General features: G+C 41.3%; 1 protein-coding gene across 1 annotated transcript in view; it reads right to left on the bottom strand.

The window, feature by feature from the left end:
- LOC136831341 (bone morphogenetic protein 10-like) overlaps window positions 1-6,249 on the bottom strand; it is a 212,561-nt gene extending 206,312 nt beyond the window's left edge. The window contains exon 1 of the mRNA XM_067091637.1: window positions 4,728-6,249. Within this exon, the coding sequence (XP_066947738.1) occupies window positions 4,728-5,118 (391 nt within the window). The 5' untranslated portion in view covers window positions 5,119-6,249. The remainder of the gene's footprint in view (window positions 1-4,727) is intronic.
- Window positions 6,250-27,492: the final 21,243 nt, after the last annotated feature.

Genomic DNA, 27,492 nt, shown 5'->3' on the forward strand with positions numbered 1-27,492 from the left:
TATATATATATATATATATATATATATATATATATATATATATATATATATATATACAAATATATATACATATATCTATATATATACATATATATATATATATATATATATATATATATACATATATATATCTATATATATACTATATATATATTTGCCTCAATGACTTAACTTCTTATATTCTCCACTTTTCCGACACGTTTGTCACTACAAAGCCTTGAACTCGATATGAAGACACATGAACTACAAAGGCGAGGATGAGCCTATTCCAGTAGGAGTTTCTTCACTTGAATTGCATTTCGGATTTTAGGGTTGGTAGTGATCATCGCATCCAGAAAATGATACATATATATATATATATATATATATATATATATATATATATATATATATATATATATATATATATATATATATATATATATATATATATATATATATATATATATATATGTGTGTGTGTGTGTGTGTGTGTTTGTATGTATGTATGTATGAATATATATATATTATATATATATATATATATATATATATATATATATATATATTTATATATATATATATATATATATATATATATATATTTATGGGTGTGTATATGAATGTATCTGTTATCAGAGAAAAGTAAATAAGTAAACAAAAACTTGATAACTAATGATATAAATAATTACACAAGCAAATATACACATAAATGAACAAGTGAATAGTATAAACAAATGAATGAATGTAAGAGTAAGTTAATAAACCAACAGACACACGAACAAAAACTTCGTATACGGTGACTATTTCAATGACTAATGAACAGAGATACACAGTACACAGCCCCATAATAAAAAGCCATGCAAAAAGCACGATAGAAAATCGACCAATTGATAATTAGCAGTTGTCTGTTCCACACAACATCGGTTCTGGATTGTTCTTCAACAGGACACCAATAATGGATACCAAAGGCCGTCTATTCATAAAAGTCGCAACAGAGCCTGGGAGTCCGATGGGAGGGACACTGAGTCACAATTATGTCGGAAAAGTCACCGGGCGAGGATGAAAATACACACATACAAAATAACATACGATCTGCTTATCTGATCTTCAAAAAGACTGTTGAGAGAGAGAGAGAGAAAACTTTGTCCTCTTATACAAAAACCATTGCTTAGGAAACCAACATTGAAAAATCCATCATAAAAGCAAATCTAGCTTACCGCAATGCACAACCTCCTCATCAGTGGCTCTACAATATCCTTTTCATCGTCAAATCTTGAATCATTACAGAGACAATCAGATGTCATGCATGCGGCGCTAAAATAAAAAAAAAAATCGTTGTTTCGACCTACGTAGGGCTATCACGCCAAGACAACGCACAATAATAATAATAATAATAATAATAATAATAATAATAATAATAATGATATTTTTTTTTTGTGGGGGGCGTCTATCACAGCCATCCTATTCGACTGGGTGGTTTTTACTGTGCGGTGTTCCGGGTCGCGCATCCTGCCTCATCAGGAGTCCATCACTTTTCCCACTATGAGCGCTGTTTCTAGTAGCACACTTTTCTGCACGAGTCCTGAAGCTACTTCGGCATCTAGTTTTTCCAGATTCCTTTTCAGGGATCTTGGGATCGTACCTAGTGTTCTTATGATTATGGGTACAATTTCCACTGGCATTTTCCATACCCTTCTTATTCCGATTTTCAGGTCTTGATATTTATCAGTTTCTTTCTCATCTACCCTGGTGTCCCATGGTACTGCGACATCATTGAGTGATACTTTCTTCTTGATTTTGTCTATCATCGCCACGTCTGGTCTACTGGCACGTATCACCCTGTCTGTCCTGATGCCATAGTCCCAGAGGACCTTTGCCTGATCGTTTTCTATCACTCCCTCAGGTTAGCGTTCGTACCGCTTATTACCGTAAACTAGCTGGTGTTTCTTGCACAGGCCCCAGTGGAGGGCTTTTGCGACTGAATCATGCCTCTTTTTGTACTGGTTCTGCGCACGCGCTGGACATTCGCTTGCTATGTGGTTTATGATCTCATCTTTCATATTGCACTTCCTGCATATGGGTGAGATGTTATTTCCATCTATTGTTCTTTGGACATATCTGGTTCTTAGGGCCTGATCTTGTGCCGCTGTTAGCATTCCTTCTGTTTCATTCTTGAGTTCTCCCCTCTGTAGCCATTGCCATGTTTCATCGCTGGCCAGTTCTTTCGTCTATCTCATGTACTGTCCGTGCATTGATTTGTTGTGCCATTCCTCTGTTCTGTTTTTCATTCTTATGTCTCTGTATGCTTCTGGGTCTTCGTCTACTTTCATCAGTCCTTCTTCCCATACACTCCTTAGCCACTCATCTTCACTGGTTTTCAGATATTGCCCCAATGCTCTGCTCTCGATGTTGACGCAGTTTTCTATGGTTAGTAGCCCTTCACCCCTTCCTTTCGTGTTATGTATAGTCGGTCTGCATTTGCTCTTGGGTGTAGTGCTTTGTGCATTGTCATGTGTTTGCTAGTTTTCTGGTCTATGTTGCGGAGTTCAGCCTTCGTCCATTCCACTACTCCTGCGCTGTATCTGCTTACTGGTACTGCCCATGTGTTTATGGCTTTCGTCATGTTTCCGGCGTTGAGTTTTGACTTGAGTATCGCCTTAAGTCTCTGCATATATTCTTTCCTGATCGTGTCCTTCATCTCTTGGTGTTTTATATCCTCTCCTGTTATTCCCAGGTATTTGTATCCTGTCTCATCTATGTGTTTGATGCTATTCCCGTCTGGTAGCTTTATCCCTTTAGTCCCTGTTACTGTGCCTTTTTTTATGTTGACCAAGGCCCATTTTTCTATTCCAAACTCCATCCTGATGTCCCCAGATACAATCCTTGCTATTATTATTATTATTATTATTATTATTATTATTATTATTATTATTATTATTATTATTATTATTATTATTATTATTATTATTTTAACCATAACTTGTATAATTATCATCAATATACTTATAATGATAATAGTAAAATATCTTGCTTTTGTTGCAGCTTTAGACAGTGTTCCGGATTGCTACTGATTTAGTTCCCAAAGGAAAAGTAAGGCATTTATTTAATTCTGTTCTTTCCTATGGTAGGTAATAGGCCTGAGGGTACTTCAGACTGGAATGAAATATTCCATCTGGGTAAAGAGATTGCCACGACAGCACGAATTCTGACATCTTGTTGCCGTTTTGCTTAAACTCTGCTGCGAGTGGACGGCATGGATAACAAAACTGTCACCGATGATGAACAAGGGAGACTTCAAAATCTCTTTTTAAAAAAATGAATGGAAAGTGGCGACTTCAAGAAGTTGCCCAAGAGCTAAAAAGATGTTGACACCACAGAAATGATCCAGTTGTCTAAAAGCAATATGGACCCAGAGGAAAATCTAAGAAAATAAAAGGACCTCACCTGAAAAGAGCGAATGATTTGGACCTTTAGAAATAAACCAAGACAGTACATATTGACGATGGTGAAGATATACTGATGCTGGTGAAGATATATTGAGGAGGGTGAAGATATATTGAGGATGGTGGAGATATACTGAGGATGGTGGAGATATACTGATGATGATGAAGATATACTGAGGATGGTGAAGACGATGAACCTCAAAGGCTTGAGAAACAGAAAACTGCTACGTACAGTACATGTAGTCCAACCCGTGCCTAAGTTTGCGCTGAAGTTCTCACTTTCTATGTGTATAGTTTCTAGCGAATAATTGGAATCATGTTCCGTCAACCTAATTTGGAGTTTGCTGTAAATACTTAACCCCGTAGGGGGTTAGTGCCGTCAGGGCACCTCATGCGGTGCACTGCAGGCATTACTAAGGTTCTTTGCATCGTGCCTTCGGCCCCTAGGTGCAACCCCTTTCATTCGTTCAACTGTACCTCCTTTCATATTCTCTATCTTCCACCTTACTTTCCACCCTCTCCTAACAATTGATTCATAGTGCAACTGCGAGGTTTTCCTCCTGTTACACCTTTCAGACTTTTACTGTCAATTTCTGTTTCAGCGCTGAATGACCTAGTAGGTCCCAAAGCTTGGCCTTCGGCCTAAATTCTATATTCAATTCAGTCAACTTAACAATAGTAAAAGCGGCAGTTTTCCATTGCCAGATAGCCTACACTTTGAAGTATCCGTGCCACCTAGTAACAGGCCTCTGTCTTTCACATTGCGAGTTTTCCAAGTCGTAGGAAAACATGAAATTTCATTCTGGAATTAACATTAAAACAAATTTACACACAAATTATGCATTTTACCTTTTAAATGAGTACGTGATTGTACCACGTAATGAGGATAACAGGCTTACCAAATTTAAAGACAACACAGCTACTGTACTGTGCTGTTGATGCAATAGAAAAACTACACTAACACAATATCAGTTCGGCTATTCTTGCACATTCTATTATTAATACAAAAAAAAAAAAAAAATAAGATGGACCCATAAACGACAAATTTGCCACTCACAATTTTACCAATAATAATAATAACAATACCTAGGAAACTACCGTAGCCATTAAAATCATATCAGTAACATTAATGATAATACAAACAGTCCCGTATGATAATAAGAACAGGAAGACCAACCTGCACGTGTAGGCAATGAAACTTCCCGAGTAGGCTACAGGTAATATTATTATTTTACCAATAATAATAGCATACATCAGCATCGGTATAATAACTTCAGTAAAAACATAGCCCCACCCACCCACCTGTACTGGAAGCAATGAAGCTACGGATAAGGTCATGTTCGGAATGACGCCGAAGAGAGCGTTTCTGGGACGTCTGGTCCTCGTACAGTTCCAACATGTATCTGGGCACGTGGGGAGCCCGCGAATCTTCCTCCTCCGGAAGAAGGTACTTGCTCAGGTTGAGAGCCACCGAGCTGCCCTCGTTCCCGTACTCATAGTCGTAGTAGTAATAGTAATCGTCTGTTTCGTTGTCCGTTGAGGAAGCTGCGTACGGAAAGTCCGTCTGCTCAGGTCCTGGCCCTTCTCTTCCTGACGAAGGAGCTGGCTTGGCCACTCCGGAGGCAACACCCACCATCACCACCAGCATAAGTGTGGTGGCCAGGGGGGCCGGATAGCGAAAGTGGCGGGTCATGAGAATTGTCAGTACCTGAAAGGACCGCCCTTTGGGCCACCCGCCGAAGGGGTCCTTCGCTCTTCGTCTTTCTCTTTTCCAGCCTTCAGTAGCGGTGCGTCCAACCTCCCTCCTCCTCCGCCAACAAGCCGACAAACGCCCATGACGCACAAGTGCGACCTATCGTTAAGGTCACGCCGTCTCTCCCTTAAGACGCTTATTAGCAAGTCACGTTTTACTGTTTTAAATAAAACTTAAAATACCTCACTGAGCACTTAACCTTAAAATATTCACCTTTTTCAAGATCTTTCACATTTCGCTATTGCCTATATCGGTCTAGGTATCCTTAACCAATAAAGAATTAATATTCATCTTTTTCCTTTTCCAAAATTTTATTTCTTAATCACATCCCAATTAGCCTTCCATCGTCTTAGATATTAAACAATCTGTTTCATGATTTAATTTCAATCCTTTCCTGGCATCGCATTTTGTCACCACCAACTGAAATCATTCCTGCTGAAATCGCCTTCGGCTAAGGGTTCTTCATATTATCAAAACCTTGCCATATCCTGACGCAATGACCACAACCGTAATCATATTCCTATTTGTATGGGCCTATGTGTTTCATTACGACACTTGAGATTATTTTATAATCACCGGCTGTAATAATTCCGCTTAAACGTCGGTCTGTTGATGTACTTCATCATTTAGGGTTTATGTAACGTCGTCACTCCTTAACAAAACAACTCATCTTTAATTCCTTTCTCATAGCAATAATGCAGACAGCATACATCATCATATATATCCAGTACATAACTGCCCTAATCAAAATTTCCAGCACACACTTCAAAAACCTCTATCATAAAAATGCGTCATGAAATCACCAGTTTTAAATAACCACGAGAAGTTCTTCCTCTCTCGATCTGTTTGTATATACGAAACACTTGTCCAGAAACTGAAAGAAGAGGAAGGGGCGCAGTGAACGAGTGTGAAGAAGAACTGTGGCAGACGGCCACTCGTCCACAGCCCAACAACGACTGGCGATGTGAAGTCTTGACTCCTGAGTTAAGAGAGACACTGAGACTAAGAGAGCAGAGGACCTGAGGCTTAGAGGCAGTGACTACTAACTCCCCCTTTCCTTTCCTAATGGTTACTACGGCTCTAGTCTCCCGCAGCTTTCTGGTTTATGGCGCCAGTTTAAGAGTTGTCAGCTCGTTTTCCATTTTTGGACTGTGCGTAAAGTATATCTATCAAAATTTCTTGAGGCTTCATATTAACAGGCCTGTACCGAGGCGGGGGGGGCGGGGGATGTCGAACAACCCCCCGAAAATTTCTGTAAGTCCATATTTTCTGCGATTATCCTTTTCATTGAACTGTGCTTATAAAGTAATAAATAACAATCTTTTGTTTTTTGGCAAGTCTTCTTTTATAAATTTTGCTATTAAACATTAACATCATTCTTTTAATAGTAGCAAATACATGAGTGATAGTAGGAGTTTGATATAGACCACTATATTTGTAGATTTTAGTAGGGAAACGATAATTTTAAAGCCGTGGTACGATAATCTGGTCGGAGAAATTTGACGACACTGCAGCAAGACTGCCGAAATGTGGAATTTTCAAGTATTTCATCTTGTATTGACCTATATATGCAATGATATATATAGAAGAAAAGGTCCAGTTTTTGGAAAAACGACCCCCCCCATAAAAAAAAACTCTGGGTGCGGGCCTAATTAGGCATATTAGTCTATTTCCTTCCGATCTCTTCCGTTTCTTGCTATTGTCCAGGTTTACATCGGTCACTTGGAAAATACGTTTTCGCTACCATTTTTTTTTCTGTAAAAGAAAACTATTGTCCCAGCTTTGTTTGTCCGTCAGCACTTTTTTCTGTCCGCACTTTTTCTGTCCACCCTCGGACCTTAAAAACTGCAAAGTGGTACAGTATGTTGATCATCTACCCTACAGTCATGATCAAACATACCAAATTGCAGCCCTCTAGCCTCAGTAGTTTTTATTTTATTTAAGGTTAAAGTTAGCCATAATCGTGCTTCTGGCAACTATGTAGGATAGGCCACCACCAGGCTGTGGTTAAAGTTTCATGGGCCGTGTCTCATACAGCGTCATACCGAGACCACTGGAAGATAGATTTATTTTCGGTGGTCTTGATTATACGCTGTAGAGGCTGTACAGAAAACTCGATTGCGCCAAAGAAACTTCGGCGCATTTTTTACTTGTTATTTTGTTATGCGAGTTGAAGCCAGTATGCCATCACGTAGAACCTGATTCACTGGAGTGTCCCATTTTCAGTCAAGGACGCGCGGTCCAGCGCCAGCCATAGATGCGATCCCGTCTCCCAGTAAACAGTTGCGCGCAAGGGTCATGAACTCCTCTTCAGAACTCAATAGTAGCTATGACAGCGAGATGAGTCAGAATATGGGTAGTTATGTTAGTGAAATATAATTGCAAAATAATAGCGCAGGCATGGTGAACATTCGGATAGCACTAGCTCCAGTGATAATCAAGAATGCAGCAGTTACTTCATAATTACGAGAGTGGCCCTATTCATAATACTACGGTATTCATTATGACGTTATCTTTGGCAATGGTCTTCATTGTTGTATTATTGTTGACAGTGGCCTTCATTATCACGGTAACCATGCATGATAGAGATGCTGTACTTTTGACACATGAAATCAGGATGTTGGCATTGTATTGCTAATGAGTCTCATGACAACAATATTAATGAAGTCAGTGATGATGATAATGGAAGTAGCTGTAGCACTGTCAAAAACGCTGGTTACCATCTACAGGTAAAAGCCAAAGAAGCTGGCTTGTGTTAACATATACATACACACACACATATATACATATACATATATTTTTGTGTGTATGTATATATACAATATAAATATTTATATATGTATTTGTGTGTGTGTGTATTTTCCTTTTAGTTCTTCGTTGGAGGGGTGGATAGAGCTGTCGCCTGGCACGCTGTTGGCCCAGCGTTCGACTCCCCTACCCGGCTAATGAAGAATTAGAGGAATTTATTTCTGGTGATAGAAATTCATTTCTCGTCATAATGTGGTTCGGATCCCACAATAAGCTCTAGGTCCCGTTGCTAGGTAACCAGTTGGTTCTTAGTCACGTAAAATAAATCTGATCCTTCGGGCCAGCCCTTTCTAGGAGAGCTGTTAATCAGCTCAGTGGTCTGGTTAAACTAAGATATACTTAACTTAATAAGGGAGTGGAGTTCCAAAGACAACACAACACAACGCTCGCTAGCACAATCGTACTTTAATATCTGAATTGCAGCTGAACTCCCACGCGCAAAACTATCAGTGAATTAGCTGCTTAGCAAACAGAAGGCTCATCAGCAATCCATCGAACCCCTATACACACACACAAACACACACACACACACTCTGTGCCTTTCACCTCTATGTTGTAGTCACTCATGTACTCTTCCTGGACATTAATGCCTTTCACACCATTGGCAGTGCTTTGTAAGTTTTCCTCTCCTCCTTCTTCTTAACACTTCTGACTTAGACACTTCGCCGGTCTATCGCACTAGTCCTTTCACATTATGCACATGACCAAAACATTCGAAAACACTGATCCATTCTTCCACTTTCATTAACCTTTCTTCCACATCTACTGTATATATCCCCCAATTTATCACCCTTTCAGTTATTTTCCTTAAGCCATATGCAATACACGCGTAGTTAGTTCCACCAGCTGAGCCTTATCTCATATTTCCATTCAATATCCAATTTCACTTCGATTGGCTAAGAATTTCCTTCATGATGACCTCCTAAGCTTTCTTAAGAAGCTCGCTTCAATTCGCTTCACAGTGTTTTGCAGACATCTTGCTGCCTTTTTTAACTTCACCTGTTCTGTGAATCACACTTTGTTTCCTACTACCATCATTTGTTATATTTATTCCAAAATATATATGCTAAGGAACCTCTTTCATTCTTCCATCTTCTTGATTCTATTTACCCACATTACTTCTTTCTTGTTCACGTTTACATTCGGTTTTCTCTACGTGCGAACGCTTCCAGACTCTTTGACTAGTCTCTGAAAAGTTTCTCTTCACCGTACCTGATCAGCGTTGTATCATGGGCAATCAACCATTCCAAACTCTATTTATAGCTCATTTTATTATCCTAATACTTTGAATCTACATTTAAGTGCATTTCCCCGATTCCCCGCATCAATCCTTCCATTAAGATATTAAGTAGACAAAGAGACATAACACAGACTTGTCTCAAGCCTATTTTGGCACAAAACCTGTCACTCACTCTCCCATCTACCTCAAACGCATGCTTCATTTCCATCAAAAAGACTCATCACCATCATGCTCTTCATCATCAGCATGAGTCTTTAAACATCAGCTTTTCCATTGGTGGGGTTAGACACGAAATGAATTCCCTCAATCCTTGCCGTTTTCCTTGTTTTATTGGGCCTTAAGGTCTTTGTTCTGTCATTTCGTATCTACTGCTCTTCCATCAAACTGTTCCTCATCCCAACTCATAGATCAAACCATCTCGACCTATATTCTTCGGATTTTGTTGTAACATTTTCTCCAAACCTATTCCCTTTCCTTTGCCCACGCTCATGTTGCTTGTGCCTACTGTAGAGTGGTTACCGCTTCATGTACCCATCTTCAATTTTTTCTCACTCCTAACAGATCACTTTATTTACCAGAAGTCTAACTGTCTCTTTCTATTTCATCCATAATGCAGCTATTCTAATTCTTTCCGCTCTTTTAATCCTTGTTCCACGGTCCAGTGTATCTGCTAGATAACGGAAGTGTTCTACCCCTTGTAACCTGCCCTTTTACCACTTGGTTCTCACTTTCTTTTCCCTATTTCTTGTCATGATATTTCGTGCATCAAAAACCTCCTACTCCAGGCGTATTTCCTTATCTTGAACACCAAATGTAACACCGTATGCTACATTTGGTACACTGCAGTGTACTATAGTATAGTGTATACTTTGTCCATAGCAGCCACACACACACACACACACACACACACACACATATATATATATATATATATATATATATATATATATATATATATATATATATATATATATATATATATATATATATATATACGGAGACCAAGGGCAGATGGAGAGGCACACGGACAATCAACAGTTTTTATTGTGGCCGACGGCGTTTCGCAATAATCCATTGCATTTTCAAGGCTGCAACGACACAATTTTGTTTAATAAAAAGGGACGTCACTATATAAGATTGCAAAGATAAAAAAAAATGCATACATTTCTTAAAATAGCTTAAAACAAACCTACCCAGTACATGGCTAAAAAGTGACTAAACAGAAAAAGGTAAAACTACTCCAAAACAGCAGAGAAATTACAAAATAAACAAAGGTGTTGAGGACGTCTGGGCATTTAACGAGGAACGAGTGCTTTAATGAAAATTGACTCTAAAGTCGTAAGCCCGTCCTCGTGTTGGGCTGAAGCTATTATTTCGAAGTTTTTCATATCAATTTGCGTTTTGCAGATTGCAGAGTGATTTCTTATATTTGATAATTCAGGCCTGGACAATCTGCATCCCGTCCTATAACTGACGCCCTGATGACTACAGACACGGACTTTCAGTAGCCGTCTCACATCCAACCAACGTAGGTTCCCAGCTCCCACTTGGGACAAGTATATTTGTAAATGATGTTGGATGCTAGAGACGGGCACAGTCTATCCTTAGATCTGAAAAGAGACCCGAGCGTTAAAGGGTTTTTCTGAATAAGTTTAATATTTACAAACGGGAATTCTTTGCTAATGTTCTTTATAACTTTTTTGCGAAACTCATCTTTGAACAAGAAGGGAAATTTAGCGTAGATATCAAGTTTGGGAACATCATAAATGACACGTGGCTCACTAAAATTCATATCTAACAACTTTCTCAAAATTCTGCAAAAGTGTTTTAGAGGAAAACAATTATTTCTAAAAAAAAAACCTGTCAGGAACTCAATTTCGCTGTGGAAGCCTTGCCAAGACGATGTCAGAGTAAGGGCCCTGTGGAGGAGTGTAAAAATAGCATTTAATTTAAAATTAAAATGACAAGCACTGTAAAAATTAGTACCCAACCCAGTAAAGGTGCTCTTTCTGTATACGAGTATACTGGTATGGAAACCCTCCGAGTCCCTTGAAATACGTAGGTCCAGGAAAGGGAGCGGTTTGCATATTTCCTTCTCCATAGTAAACTTAATATTGGGGTGCTGGGCATTAATAAAATCTAAAAACAGGTGAGACTGAAATTCATGTCTAAAAAGAACGAATGTGTCATCCACATAACGACGATAAAATAGGGGGCAAAGGTTGGAGGGACAGGAATCTAAGAATAACTCCTCCAACGTTATATATAAGTACAAGTGCCCCAGATGTAGTCAGGGGATCTATGTCGGATGTACTAGGAGGCAGTTGCGGTTTCGCATCGATGCTCATAGAGGAGTCAGCTTCAGAACCGGGAGCAGATTGTCCAGCCCTGAACAGCCTAATATCAGGAATCACTCGAAGATGTGTAAAACTTTCATAGAAAATAAAGATTTTTCAGTAAAAGGACAGGTACAAAAAGCAAATGATTTAACAATACTTGAATCTATTATTATCAAACTGACTGTACCACCATTGAACTCCCACACATCCTCTACACAACTGTTTATTACCTGATGGTCTAGTTAAGTTGTTTCTTCTCTGTCTGTATGTTTATTTATTTATTTTTTCTCTCTCTCTCTTCTGTAATACTCAATGCGAGTGCAGTAGTTTGTTTTTGACTTCCTTCTGGTAGGTTGTCACAGCCTTTTACTTGTTCTTTTAGGATAGGTTTTAGTCATTTTATTCTGAACGTTTTATTGTAATTGTAATTCTGATTTATGATTTTGATTTTAATCTACTGATTGCCATGTTCGCTGTTTGCAGCCTAGAAAATGCAACTATGAGGAGTTGTGAAACGTCGGCATATTATAATAAAATGCATAAGGACAGTGCCTTTCCTGACCTGCCTTGGATTGTTCTTCGAGCTGTTGCTCCGGAATATTAGAGGTATATATATATATATATATATATATATATATATATATATATATATATATATATATATATATATATATATATATATATATATATATATATATATATATATATATATATATATATATATATATATATATATATATATATATATATATATATATTATATATATATATATATAATATATATATATATATATATATTATAAATATAACGTAAATTCGTTTCTTACATACCTGTTTATTTAAATTAAGTACATTTATTATTACTTATGTCCAGTTTTGTTAATTTTGTTTTTGTTTGTCATTTGACTCTTGAAGGCTGGACTTGGGTTTTTTCATCTCCCCTCTATGGTTGTTTTGTGTTAATAGCTACATCACCCATGTAAGAATGTTTCTATTTTCATGTTCGTTGGTGATGGTCTGGCCGTTTGCCGCCCGCTGCGGACTCCACCCACAAGTGACGTGGAGTCTTTGGATGTTGCCTCCAATTTCAGTGTACAACAGTTTCACTTTAGAGGATGTTTTAGCACCTTTTGCTTCTGAAGGCAGATACTTCAGATTTACGTCTGTGACACTCTTGACACCCCCTTCTGCTTGTTTGGGGACACCTACTGATGATGCAAACTACTTTGCCACCCTATGAGCAGTGGGCTATGTCGGCAACTACATTTATTGACTCTGGTCGTAGGTGGCACCCCTACCCTTAAGCCAAGCACTACTCTTGTGCCCCGCCGAGTGTCCCGTGTGGTGTAACACCTTTCGTCTGCCCTCGCCTTCAGCCTGCTAACATCCTGAGATCATTACGGGCCCTCCCAGCGCCGAAGAAACGCATAAGATCAACTTGATGTGTTTAGAAAATTTTCTTACCTTTTTCTCTTCTGGACGCTCTGTGTACACCGTAGGCTACTGAGTGTGGACTGGATTTGAGGATGATGCTCCACTGCAGTAGCACTCAGTTGCTTATTTTTGTGAAGGGACGATTTTATCTACAGACTTGTTTGTGTATTCATATATACAGTATATATATATATATATATATATATATATATATATATATATATATATATATATATATATATATATATATATATATATATATAAATATATATATATATATATATATATATATATATATATATATATATATATATCCAGTTATGGATTAGCATAAGTTTAAAGTATGTTTTGTAATTGTATTTGTTAATAGTTTTGTAAGGACGGGATTGAGTGACATACTGGCTGGGTGTTGACTGGTTTATTGGTGGTTCCTTACTGAATGAATATACAGAATCTTCGAAGTAGTTATTGGCTGGTGCGAGCCACAAAGTAGTATCTACACACAGACAGGGGAAAGCAGAGGTAATGTTTCGGACATCTGTGTTTGTCGGCAGACAAACAGTTGGCGATTGTGAGAGGCATAATAAATGTACAGTGATAAAACATATATCAATGGAAAGGCTAGGAAATTCCACATATGGCCAATTGCATGAGATTCGAGACAGATTAATGAATAAAATGCAGTAGCATAATATATGTGAAATGGCGAGACGTTTGGAGTCTTCACAAACAGGAACATACATACAGTTTGATACAGGAGATTCGGTGGAACATTATGAGTACATGATTAGAATGCTTGCATGGCAATGGAAGTAGTGGTGATTGTACATAAATCGAGACAACAATGGTTAGGGAGAAACAGACGGAAATATTGTATGGTAGAAGTTGCGTTCCTTGAGAGAGAGAAAACGGGATGCTCTTGTTTTTGCCTTGTCCCCTCCGATGGATGACGAACACACACGTGTGCTTGAAAGAGACCGCGATCGGTGCGATGGGTCTCTTGCAGTTTAATTAGTTATAAGGATATTTACTATTCTGATTCTCCTACTATCGTGTGTTAGCGTAATTTATGGCCGAGTGCAATTGTTGTTTTTCTACCTTGTACTTATTGCTGTGCCTTTATCATGAGTCAAAGTTAGGTAGGCGGATGGTGGTTCTGTTTGTGTATTGTTTTGCGTGTGTGCCTTTTCCTCCCTCGTTCCAGTTTTCAAGGTGAGTCTCCTTGTTGTAATAAATGTGTTTTGTCAATTCGCCTAGCGTGTTCTTGACTTCCTCCTTTTTGAGATTTTTTGCCCTGAATTGTTTATTATCTGGCAGTGTCCTACCGAGTATCGCACTGGTACGAGCTAATAATCAGGAAAAAGAACCTGAACATACCGAGAACCGTATGAGATCTGTGGTTCCTTACATATTTGACGACAGTGTATCAGGATCCTGCTGTCTGTCAGAGTAAACATTCTTCGGTTTGCCTCAAAAGGAAGGAGAGTGAGGAAGGGGGAGTTAGGTTTGTTATTTGTTTACGCTGTGTGGTGCTTATTGTTTTTGTTTTAGTTTTTCTCTCTCCCATTATTAGTTAGTCATGTCTCTCCCTGAAGGTCAAGTAGATTTAGCTGTAGCTGAATTCTTTGGGAAACCTAACTGGGAGGAAAATATATTTGATTTGAAGAGGGAGGAATTATGGTACTTAGCTGAATTCTTTAACTTAGGGTTACCTACAGAAATTAGGAAGGGTCAGTTGTTGAGGGAAGTTTTGAAGGTTCCCAAGGCTTACTATGAAACCATGTAAAAAAAAAATACTGTTCCCGAGAAAGAACAAGCCAATGTCAATAATAATATCAAGGAAGTAGGTAAAGAGAATAATGTTCAGGTGAGTGAGTTAAGGCTCAGCATACTTTGCGAGCAGTCCAAAATTAAGGAATTGGAGTTCAAGGCTTTGCGGCTTCAAGCCGAAGAGAGGGCGAAAGAGTGAGAACATGAAATAAAATTACATACGCTTAATAATAATAATAATAATAATAATAATAATAATAATAATAATAATAATAATAATGTTGGTGATGGGTTTAATTTAATGTCTGCTCTAAAACTGGTTCCTATTTTTAACGAGTAGGATGTACCAGAGTTTTTGCTTTCCTTCGAGAGGATAGCGCATAGGTTAAATTGGCCTAAGGACATGTGGACATGATGGTCCAGTGTCGTCTTAAAAATAAGGCTCAGGAAGTGTACAATACCCTAAGTGAGGACTTGTCTAGTGATTATGACACGGTTAAGACAATTATTCTCAGAGCTTATGATTTAGTGCCGGAGGCCTATCGACAGAAGTTCAGGAATTTCAAGAAAGAGACTGTAAAGACGTCAGACCTCTCTTCATTTCGCATTAATCACGTTCATGCATCACACTTATTAACATGTCAAGAATCTCATGTAAATATTCATATGTAGAATTTCCTGGCCTTTCCGCCCATATATATTTTATCATTGTATGTATGTTATGTCTCTTAAAATTGCCATTTGTTTGACTGTCAACAAGCACAAATTGCTCAGAGTGCGGGTCACGGCAACTGGAGGTCGGGCACTACGTTTCCGTCCGCACTCTGTCATGTATACCTGAGCCCAGGTGAATAACCTATTACGGACTGCTGTAGGAGCAAGAGCCCGTGCTGTCACAAGGCCATCTAAATCTAAAACAACAGAATAACCTACCCATCTCACAGACTCATTATCAACATAGTGTTACGGGCTGCTCTAGGAGCAAGAGGCCGTGCTGGCACAAGGCCAGCTAAATCTAAAACAACAACAACATGAATAAATCACTACCTGTGCCTACTACTCAAATTCTTCTTTTTCCCCATCTGTTGGCCTCTCCCACTAGCTAACACTCACTGCTACCATACTTTTATCCTCATCTGATGGGTACCTTAGGATTCAAAGAGGTTGCAACCTTGCCTGTTAAATCTCTTCACTTCAAAATCACCCCCACCAAAATCACTTCCATGCATCATAATAAAGTTTTCATCTAACCTACCCATCCCATCTCACAGACTTATCATCAACATAGAGTTACGGGCTGGCACAAGGCCAGCTAAATCTGAAACAACAACAACAGAATAAATCAGTTAATACTCAGTTCGACCTTTTTGTCCTCAAAAGACAAATATAGCATTTGTAGAGGTTGCAACAGTTGCACATGCAACAGTTCTTTGAGGAGTGGCTCAAATCGAAGGAAATTGGCAATTTTGACTAAGTTAAGGAGATAATCTTGGTAGAAGAATTTAAGCAAATGGTAACTAGGGATTTGAAAATACATTTAAATGAGTTAAAGCTTGACTCACTCCAGTAAATAGCTATAGCTGCTGATGAGTACTCGTTAGCTCATAAGCAGGAGAGTATCTGGAGTGTGGGTAATAACATTAATAATAAACCATTCTCTCCCCGAAATAACGGATGGAGATTGGTTTTCAGAAACAATAATGGGCGTACTCAATGTGACAATGCCGGATCTGACAATAATAATAATATATATTATAATAACAATAATAATAATTGTGGTAATAATAACAGTAGTGATAATAATGGTAGTTTTAATGGCCAACGTAGTGGTAGAATTGGAAATGGTAGTAGGGAGGCTCCGGAGTCAGGTAAAGTTTGTTTCTGGTGTAACCGCCAAGGTCACGTCGGAGCGAAATGTTTCTCTAGAGGAAAACATTTAGGTAGAAAACAGGAGCCTTTCAACGTTTTTGCAGCAGAAAAACCCGTTGAGCAGGAGCCTAAGTGACTAAAATTTGAAAGGTATATCATGGACAGAACAATTTTCACCCAGAGGACATAAGGACATTGACATAAAGTTAAGGTTTTAAGAGATACTGGGGCTGCTCAATCATTAATATTACGGAGATCGGTCCCCACTGATTTTGCATTTAAGAATGGTGACTTTGTTATTCTAGGTGGGTTTCCAAAAACGGTAAACTCTTACCCACTAGAAAAATTTTATGTAGACTAAGTATTTTGATGGTGAGGTTAGGCTGGCAGTTGTAGGTGTTTTATCTGTCCCTGGTATTGATATGATATTTGCCAATGAGTTGTCTATTGAGAATGAAACTGCTATTTTCCCTATTTAGACTGTGCTCGGCGTATAGGACGACCACGAGCAAATTTCAGATTTCTTCAAGACTATCTCGGTTGTGACGAGGTCTCTGGCAAAAGAGATTGACCTTGCTGAGGTAGAACTTGACTCGGATATAACTGACAAACAAAGGACTGACTGTGAGACTAACCTTAATGATATTATTGATTTACAGGATGTGAAATGGAATCTTCGGGCACTTAAAGAAGCCCAAAACAAAGAATTTGGTGTTGAAATTAATAATAATTAAGATGATTTATGTAAACCTATATTTTGAAAGTTAGATAGGCTACTCTACAGGGTTAGCAGGTCATTAAATGCACCTGCTGACTAGGTAGAGGTAACCCGACAATTAGTAGTTCCTGAGAATTATAGGGATAAGATTATGTCCTTAGGTCATGAAAGCAATCTTGCGGGAAACTCTGGGGTAAGAAAAACTTTTCAGAGAATAGCGCGATATTTTTTTGCCCCCAAATGCGTTCCACCATAAAGCAATTTGTACTTTCATGTAGGGTTTGTCAATTTGTGGGGAAACCTAATCAAAAGATACCGACAGCCTGTGAGAGGTGCTAAAGAAAGAGCAGGAAGACAAGCACTGCTAGTTTATCATTGAAGCGACCCACTTATAAAGAGGCGTGCAGACGTCTGTGTATACGCAGAGACCTCGGGTACAAAAATTTTACATGTGACCTAAGGTAAAACTATTTCTCTGCAAAACACAGGTACATACAGAAAACATCATGATCAACAATAACTGGTTGGACACAAAAATACTCTGTCACACATGCATGGTACAAGGGCAAATGAATAGATAATAAATAAACAATTCACAATAATGATAATAAGGTTGCGCCCGTTCGATTTTAGGTCGCATGTGAAGGCAGCGGAAAACGGGATGTCTACCATAGAGAACCCGCTGAGCGGGGACTTTAAAATACTCCCCCCCCCCCGCCCACGACGTAGGTAACGTCTGATCACAGCAGGTATCTGCTGGGGCGGCAGAGGGGGCCCCGCCTCCTCGATGCCAGCCTGGGGGGGGGGTGGCTGGTGGTCGTCCTCCATGGTGTCCTGTGGATGGGTGTGTTGAGCTGTTCTGCTGCCGGGTCTCGGGACCTTCCGGGGGCGCCCACGAGGCCTTCTTGCTGACGGGGCAGGCTGGGGGGCGCCACCTCCTGCGGGAGGCTTTGGGAAGTATCCCTGACGTCCTCCTCCAGAAATGCGGGCTTGAGACGGTCAATTGAAACCCAGTCTTCCTTCCCGTGGACAGCTAGCCGGAATGCCTTCTTGTTCCGCCCAACCACGAGGAAAGGCCCCCTGTGGGGCCTGGTTAAGGGTGGGCGTACGGCATCGTCCCTGACGAAGATGTGGGAGGCAGAGGACAGACCAGGAGGCATGAAGGGGGACATCCTATAGGTATACGTCCACCAGCAGGAGGCAAACTTCCCAACCCTGTCGTGGAGCCTCTGCGATGATAAGTCGTCCCGCTCTCCTGTGATGAGTTCTCCTGGGACTACAAGGGTCTCCCCAAAGACCTTTTCTGCTGCAGCCGAATCGCCATTGGCTCTGGGGGTGATCCTCAACCCAAGGAGGACCCAGGGCAGCTGGTATTTCCAACTGTTGGAGGTGCAATGAGCTATGAGGGACGACTTCAGGGACCTGTGGAACCTTTCCACCATTCCATTGGCTGCAGGGCTGTAGGCTGTGGTGGTGTGGTGAGTGGTCCCCAGCAGGCGTGCCAGGGCAGTCCAAAGCTCCGACACGAAGGCGGGGCCCTGTCCATAGTTATATGGTCCTGTACACCAAAACAGCTGATCCAGCTGGAGAGGAGGGCCTCTGTGCATGCACTGGAGGTGACTTCTTCCATGGGCGTAGCTTTGGGCCACCTGGTGGAGCGGTCAGCGACTGTTAGAAGGTACCTTGCTCCTCCTGATGGGGGAAGAGGACGCAGGACGTCGACGTGGATGTGCGCGAAATGCCTCCCCGGCTGGGGAAAACTGCCCACCCAGGATTCAGTGTGCCGCCCTACTGGCCTGGCACTGAATGCACTGTCTTGCCCAGGCCATCGCGTCCTTCCGTATGCTGTGCCAGACAAACTTCTCCACCAGCAGCCTGGCTGTCGTCCTTCCGGAGGGGTGGGACAGTCCATGGATAATGTCGAAGACCAGCAAACGGCGGGAGGCGGGCACTAGTTGGCGGGGGCCAGTGCTTATGTTGCTCAGCAGTGTTGGCCCTCCAGGGGCGAGGGGCATGTCCTTCCACTTTAGTGACATGATGGCAGTGCGGTAGGCTGGAGTCTCTGGGTCGGTGGCTTGTTCGTGGGTGAGGTCCTCGTAGTCGATCCCGAGCTTCACTGCATCGATTTCGATCCTCGAGAGGGCGTCGGATACTGGGTTCTTCTTGCCCAGGAGGCACTGGATGGTGCAGGTGAACTCCATGATGGCTGTGAGGTGCCCCTGCTGCCTGGAGGACCATGCATCCCCCAACTTTGTGAAGGCGTGGACCAGCGGCTGGTAGTCTGTCCAAACTGTGAAGGTCGTACCCTCCAGGAGGAACTTGAAGTGGCGTACCGCCTGGTACACTGTGAAGAGTTCCCTCTCAAAGGTGCTGTAGCGGGACTCGGTGGGGCTGAGCTTCCTGCTGAAGAAGGCGATGGGCTGAGGGGCTCCGTTCATGACCTGTTCCAGGACGGCCCCACAGGCGACGTTGCTGACGTCCGTTGTTAGCTGGAGGGGGCGCTGGGGTCCTGGTGGGCCAAAGCTGTTGCCTTGGTGAGGGCGGCCTTCGTCAGGGAGAAGGCCCGCTGCTGGTTGGGGCCCCACACTAAGGTCTTCGGACGGCCCTTGAGGACCTCCATCAGGGCGGCCATGATGTGAGCGACCCCCGGGCTAAACCTCCTATAGTAGTTGACCATCCTGAGGAATTCTTGTACGCCCTTGATGGAGGTAGGGGCGGGGAACCTGACGACAGCCTCGACTTTCAATGCAACTGGGTGGACACCTCCTGGCGATATCTCGTGGTCCAGGAATTCCACCTTATCGATGCTGAAGGTGCACTTGTTGAACCTAACAACAAGGCCATTCTCCTGCAGCAGTGCTGCAGACCTTCCGGATGTGCTGAAGGTGTTTTTTGTGGACCTGGAAAAAATTAGGATATCATCAACGTAGCAGACGCAGAAGTTCAGGTCACCCAGGATGCTGTCCATCAGTCTCTGAAAGGTCGCCCCTGTGTTCCTCAGGCCGAAGGTGGAGAAGGCGAAGATGTAGGACCCAAAGGGCGTGATGATGGTGGTTTTGGGGATGTCTTCTGGAGCTACTGGCACCTGGAAATATGATTTTAAAAGATCTAGTTTTGAGAATATTTTGGCCCCGTGGAAGGAGGCCGTTAGGTCTTGCATGCTTGGTAGAGGGTAGTGGTCGGGTTTTGTAGCGAGATTGAGCCACCTGTAGTCGCCGCAGGGTCTCCAGGAACCGTCCATTTTCTGCACCATGTGAAGGGGGAAGGCCCATGGGCTGGGGGCCTTCCTGCATATGCCCATACGCTCCATCTCGGCAAGGGCCTTCTTGGCCTCCTGAAGGCACTGTGGAGGAAGCCTCCGGAACTTTGGGGGCCCCGCATCTTGATGTGATGATATATCCCGTGTTTGGCGGGACCCCCGGGCACCTGACAAAGCTTGGGTTTGAATACCTCCGGGAATTCCTTCAGGAGAGAGGCGTACTGGTGGGGAGCGACGGAACAGATTGTGGGCACTCTTGGGCCCGGTAACAGGGGCAGGGAATGGCAGGACTCGGTGTCCAGCAGGCGCTTGCGGCCAACGTCGACTGCCAGTCCGAAATGGGCGAGGAAGTCCGCACCCAGGAGCGGGGTCCTAACGTCTGCGACAATGAAGTTCCACTTGTATCTCCGGCCCAGGATGGAGACTGACAGGAGCCTGGTGCCGTAGGAGAGGATGGGGACCCATTGGCGGCCATCAGGGAGGCAGCCAGGTCCGGCGGGCACCTGTGGTCCTCTCTGGAAGGCAGGAACACTGACCGCATGGCCCCAGCGTCGATCAGCATCATCCTGCCGGAGATAGTGTCGCGGGCGTAGAAGCCTAGTGGTGCGGGGCTCCTGGGTGTCTTGGATGCTGCGGCCATGGTGGCCTATGAGGGTGGCCACCGCCTCCCCCGTTTTTTGGATAGGCGAAAAGGCAGGGGGCTTCGCAATTCCAGGCAGCTTTACCAAATCTCTGGTGGTAGTAGCAAAGCCCCGGCCTTTCCTTCTTCTGGTGGTGGGGTGGCCGCCTCCTGTCGACGACATTGATGCACTCTGTGGTGGGGTCCTCCAGCTGAAGGGAACTGATAGATTCAAACAATAAGAGCCAGATCTAGCGGGAAAAGCACCAGAATGACAGTTGGTCTAATCTAGGCTTGTTTGTACAGATACACTGCGGCTCCGCTCGCAGTGCTCCCAACGGCAACTACATAAAATTATAATAAAAATAAGTCAATGGTTGTTGCGGCCTTCAGTTCTCACTGTTTTAGTATACGTAAGGTAATTTATATAATTCTTTTTAGACAGGCCCCAAAAAGGACAAATTAACGCCCTGCTTGAGGTGACGGAAGACAAAGTGCTCAAAAACAGGGCGTTGGCCAGCCTACTATATCTGTGGTAACGCAAGTGTATACCGAAAGCATCGAGAACTGGAGTAACTATAACTGATGAAGAAAAGAGATAGCAGACAGGCAGAGGGAAGAAGGAAACCCGAATGTTCCCCCAGTCACCTCGGGTAAAAAGAATTTATCCTAACATTACCTGGAAGCGAAGAGCAGTTCATAGGATGAACACTTGTCAACTGGTGTCAAGCCATCTACGAGTTGCGATTGACAAAAGTGAAAAGCAAAATGAACTTTATAATTTTCATCTTTTAGTAAGTGTTTTAATCATACCATATCAAAAAGTCACAGCCCACTACCACTGCAGGACCTTCATTCCACACACCACAGCACGTGACATTAAAATTGGTGTTGTGACTAGGATAAAATTGCATGGCGATGGAAATAGAAAAACTTGTAGAAATGGCATAGAAATTGAAACCGAAACAAACGAGTTTGTACCTGAAAAACTAAATCTGGCCCGTGCAAAGCAGCAGATAGAAAGAGAAGAAGCTGAAAAATAGTCAAGAAGTTTTGAGAGAGAGAGGAAGCTGAATGACAGTGGAAACATGATCTTCAAAAAATAAGACTCAAGGCAGAAGTGAAAGGATAGGTAAGCAACAGTAGCAAACCCACAGTCAGTGCAAAGCCAAAATAACAAGAATTGATGAAAATAAAGATGACATGGACGTTTTCATAGAAAGATTTGAAAAGTTTGCAGAATGCCAAGGCTGGCAAGAGGATGAGTGGGCTGTTTGTCTAATTCCCTTAGTAACAGGTAAGAGTGTTCGAGTTTTTTCTTGTATGACTTCTAAAGAAGCCTTGCAATACTATAACTTAAAGAGAGCATTGTCAAAGAGATTTGAGATAACTGAGGAAGGGTTTTGAAAGAAATTGTGTTATTAGGCCAGATTAGGTTGAGACTGCAAATTAGTTTGTGGTTAGACTACAGAGATATTTCAACTAGGGGACTGAAATGGCTGAATGCAAATCATGTGTTCAACTAAGATGGTACTGTTCCACCAGGAAAGATAACCAAGAGACATTAACGAGAAGGCAAAGCTTGCTGAGCAGTACTTGGAAGCTCATGGGCTAAACTTAGTGGAATGCTAGACACAAATAAAGAAGTCTAGTTTAGGTATCCAGAGACCCAGGGACTACAAGACGACCAAACAAAATCAGACTGACAAACGTGAGGGCAGGTGCTTTATGTGTCACAAACCATAAAGCTTAGCCAAAAATTGTGTGCTTATTAAGAGTAAAGGCCAGCAGAAGCTCGTGCATGGAGTGACTGCTATCATGACTTGTGAGGACGACTACATCGAACATGGTAGGCTTAGGCTGAAGCTGGCAAATGAAGTTGAACTTCCAGTTATATTAAGAGCATGCAGTTTCAATGAGCACAGGAAGAGGCATCATAATTTATTGGTTAATGAAGGTTATGTAAGGCAAGTAAAAGGTATCTTTGCTTTGAGATACAGGATATAAAAGTGCAGTTATACTTTGAAGCTTGATAACTGAACACCAATTAGCTGGATACTCACTGATAGGAGTATCCACAGACACCCAATTGAAAGGATTTATGTGCACCATGCACTATGAGAGAGAATTACATGCAATTTGCTTAATAATCTCATTCATTACTCTATTCTTAGAAAGACTACAGGTATAAAGGGCCCCCAAAGAAATTATTAAAGCTGAGGCTGAGATGGTCAGTAAAGCTACAGTGACAGGTGGCAAAAGGGACCAGCCGGAGGAAAGCAATGCCAGGATGGCTTTGGAAAAGGTGAGTACTGAGTCAGTTATTTGTGATCAGCTCCCCTGTCCAGCAAGAGAAGTGCAACATCAAACCACTGGCAGTAGCTTCTAGGATCCCACATATAGGAGCAGAGCAGCTGAAAGAAGCCACCAGAAAGATCACAGTTTAGCCAAGCAACCCAGGTACTCAGTTTATCCCCTAGATGATGAGGGAGGTGTGCCATCTTGTGAGCACCAAGCAGCTATTTATGACTCCACATAACTCAGGATGCAACATATTGTGCAAAACAATCAACAGTGTGCTGAAATCTATGCTGAAGATGTGCCAGGCAAGATCAAAGTATTGGGACTAGTATCTATCACCAATCTTGTTTTCGCAGTGATAGGTACGTTAGTCAAACACAGGATTTTCAATGTTTAAGCTACTGTATGGAAGAACCAGTTGAGGAGTGATGCAGATTTTCAAGGAATTATGGACTAGAAACAGAAGATGAAGAGTGCAACACCCACCAACATGTGTTGGAGCTGAAGAATTACCTGGAAGAGATATGTTGACTAGCCAGAATTAGAGTCTATGTGTGGTACAGGGTCACTAGTAACACCTCTAAAACATGATGGGACAGAAAGTGCTGTAGTTACTACCAACGGAGGCAAACTGATGTTGCAGTGAAGAGTGCCTTACAGAGTCAAGGAGGTGGTTAATCATAAGGATGGTTATCTACAAAGTTGATGTCAGCAGAGTTAAGGGCTCGTCTTACAAACATCCTTACTGGCTACAACGAGAGGGCAGTGAATGAAGCAGCAGTACCTGTCATCAAAGGAGAGAGCTGCTTGAGTACAACTGTCAGAGGAAGAAGCTGATAAGGACCAAGAAGTCCTAGATGAGGGCTGTTTGGAATTTCAACCATGGGAGGAAGAGAAGTACAAAGATGCCAACATTAGTGGTGACTTGAACAAGCAGCAGAAGAAGCAGGTATTACAATTGTTTGAGGAATATCATGACTATTAACCAGCAATCCAGAAGAACTTTGCTAGAACACCGCATCAAAATAACAACAAAACAGCCTTTCAGAGGAAAAATGGTAGAAGACAGATCAAGGGAGAAGCTGAGAAGATGCCTGAGATGGAAATCATGAAAAGATTGTCTGCATGCTGTTCACCAGAAGTGATGGTGAGGAAGAGGGATGTATCAAACAGTTGATTACCATCAACTTTATGCCACAATCAAGTCTGACAACGAAACAATAGGAGACCCTGAGGCTATGATAATGAAAATTTTTTTATGAGAGATTTATAACCAAGGTGGCAGATCCCAATGGAAAAGACAGCATTCACAGTTCTGAATGGTTGTTACCATTTCAAGAGGATGCAGTTTGGATTTGTGAACTCGGCAATGACTTTCAGCAAAGTAATTAAGATGTTAGCTGGAGCCAAGAACACAGACCATTTTGTGGACAACATGTTCACACATACAATGTCATGAGAAGGTCACACTGAGGGACTCAAGGACTTATTCCAGAGAGTGAGGGAAGCAGGCCTGACTATCCGACCTTCAAAGTGTCGCATCAGATATAGCGTATAGAGAAGTGAAATTCCTGAGATACCAGGTCAGCTGTAAAAGGACTGCCATGGATGAAGCAAAGCTAATGAAGATCAGGATGCAACACCACCAAGGACTAAAACATAAGTGAGATCATGCCTATGTTTGAAAGGCTATTACAGGAAGTTAGTGAACAACTACATAAATCTTGCAGAACTTTTGACTGAGCTAGTGTAGAAGGGATGACCAAAACAAGATGCAGAGGATGGAACTCCAACAAAAGACAAGTGATGGACTGAAGCTGGCTTTAGAAAATGCACAGATACTTCAAGTACTAGACTTCTATAGGGCTTTCATTGTGAGGACTGATACACTGAATGAAAGGCTAGGAGTCCTACTACTGCAAGAGTTTGCTGATGAAATATTCCCAGTCACTTTTCCAAGTAGGATACTCATGAGGTACAATTGCAAGTATTGTATCATCGAGAAAGAGTGCCTAGTAATATTTGCAATTACAAGATTCCGTCAGTACTTGTAAGGGCAGATCCTGTGATAGAAAGTGACCACAAGACATTGCATACATTAATTGTTACAAGATTGAAAGTCCAAGGATCATGAGGTGAGCCACCACAAGTTTCAGTGGACAGCATTCCAGAAAAGCTCAGCATTGGCTTAGATGATCTCAGTAGGCTAAATTAAAAAAAAAAAAATTATGAGGTAACTTTCCTTAAGTGGTGGTATGTAGGCAAAGCATAATTCAAGAGATCTTTTTTTTTTACAGTCCCTGGAACTGTTTTTTGTTGCAGTATAGAGATAAAGATTAAAGTTTTTCATTTTCTTTTATGTTCCAGAACCATTGACACAGTATAAGTTAATTTCATACATAAGTTAATTTCATACATCTGTATAGACATTAGGGAAATTTTGTTAATTTTAGCTGTCCTATAAACCACACTAGTTACGATTTTCTAAGAAGGTTTTAAGTAATCTCTTTATTCAAGATATTTCCAAACTGCCTAAGTTAACCAGGACTGCATAATGTCTATTTGCGGTAATGCAAGTGTAGAAAACATCGAGAATTGGGGCAACTATATCTGATGGAGAGGAGAGATAGCAGATAGATCGAAGGCAGAAGGAAACCTTAATGTTTCCCAGGTGGTCTCAAGCAGAAAGGACACAGTATTTCAGTTAAAAGGAATTTATTTTAACATTAGTTGGAAATGCAAAGCTTTTCTAAGGAAGATCGCTTGTCAACTACAGTCCATTTCATCCCATCTGCCCACTCACGAACGTAGGTTTTAGGTAGATAGCTAAGCATAGCTAGCTCGTGATTGGCTGAAATCAATGTTCCCAATATCGTAAGCTTACTGTGGTAAAAATGCAAACTATTTTTTGCTAATACATCTGAATGCTTATATATACAAAAAACCGTCACACCTTCTTATACAGATCATAAACACGCCGATTGATAGCGATAACATCAGTATAAGCACACGAAAGACGAGCTTGTATCCAATAGTCTGTGTAGATCAAACACAAAATAAAACATCTGGATTGGATTGGAGTGTAGAATTTAGGCAAGGCACTAGGACCTATGTGGTCACTCAGCGCTGCAAATAATGTTAAGGCTGAAATTTACGATTAAAGATAAACATGTACACGATGGCTATACACATACCAACACAGATTAATACATTCCAGTAAATACATTTACACAGATTAATTAATACACTCCAATACATTTGCACAAACTTGTTAACAATCATGCATGTACATAGCTGAAATCAAAACAAATAACTAAATATTATAAAATCTTAATGGCTACAAGAATCAGATTTATATCTGATTATACAGATTTATATGCTTTAAAAATGCCATTAAGCTTAATATGTCATCATTATCACCTAATACTTCAGTTATGTCTTTGCCATTCAAATGATGTCTGCAGTTCATGCAATGATGAAACTCACAATCCTCCAGTAAATGCTCCATAGTCAGGCTGGCCTGGCAGAGAGCACACAAAGGATTGTCTCTTGTTAGGATAAAACTGTGTTAAAAAGGATGACCAATTCTGGGTCAAGAAAGTCTTGTTTCAAACCTCTACAAGACTGATAAATCGAAGGCCAGTGTTCTAATGTGGGCGTATCTTTTTGTATTCTGTGTTTTTAGAATTTTGCAAGCGCCATCCCTCTTGCCATTTCCTTTTAATATAAGACTGAATTGTGATTTCTACGAGTATGTCAGTCTGAGGCACCATCTGGTAATTTATGTTTTTCGACAGGGTTGTTTGCTTTGCTTCCTTGTCTGCTGCTTTATTACCCTGAGAACATGGGCTTTAACCCAACAAAACTTGATGCTTTTGGACTTGCCAGCAAGGTGAAGCAACTATTCATGACTTTTTATTATGATTGGATTTGAAGAATGAAAACTTTTACGGCTGA

The sequence above is a fragment of the Macrobrachium rosenbergii genome, chromosome 48 (genome assembly GCF_040412425.1).
Source record: "Macrobrachium rosenbergii isolate ZJJX-2024 chromosome 48, ASM4041242v1, whole genome shotgun sequence".
NCBI lineage: Eukaryota > Metazoa > Arthropoda > Malacostraca > Decapoda > Palaemonidae > Macrobrachium > Macrobrachium rosenbergii.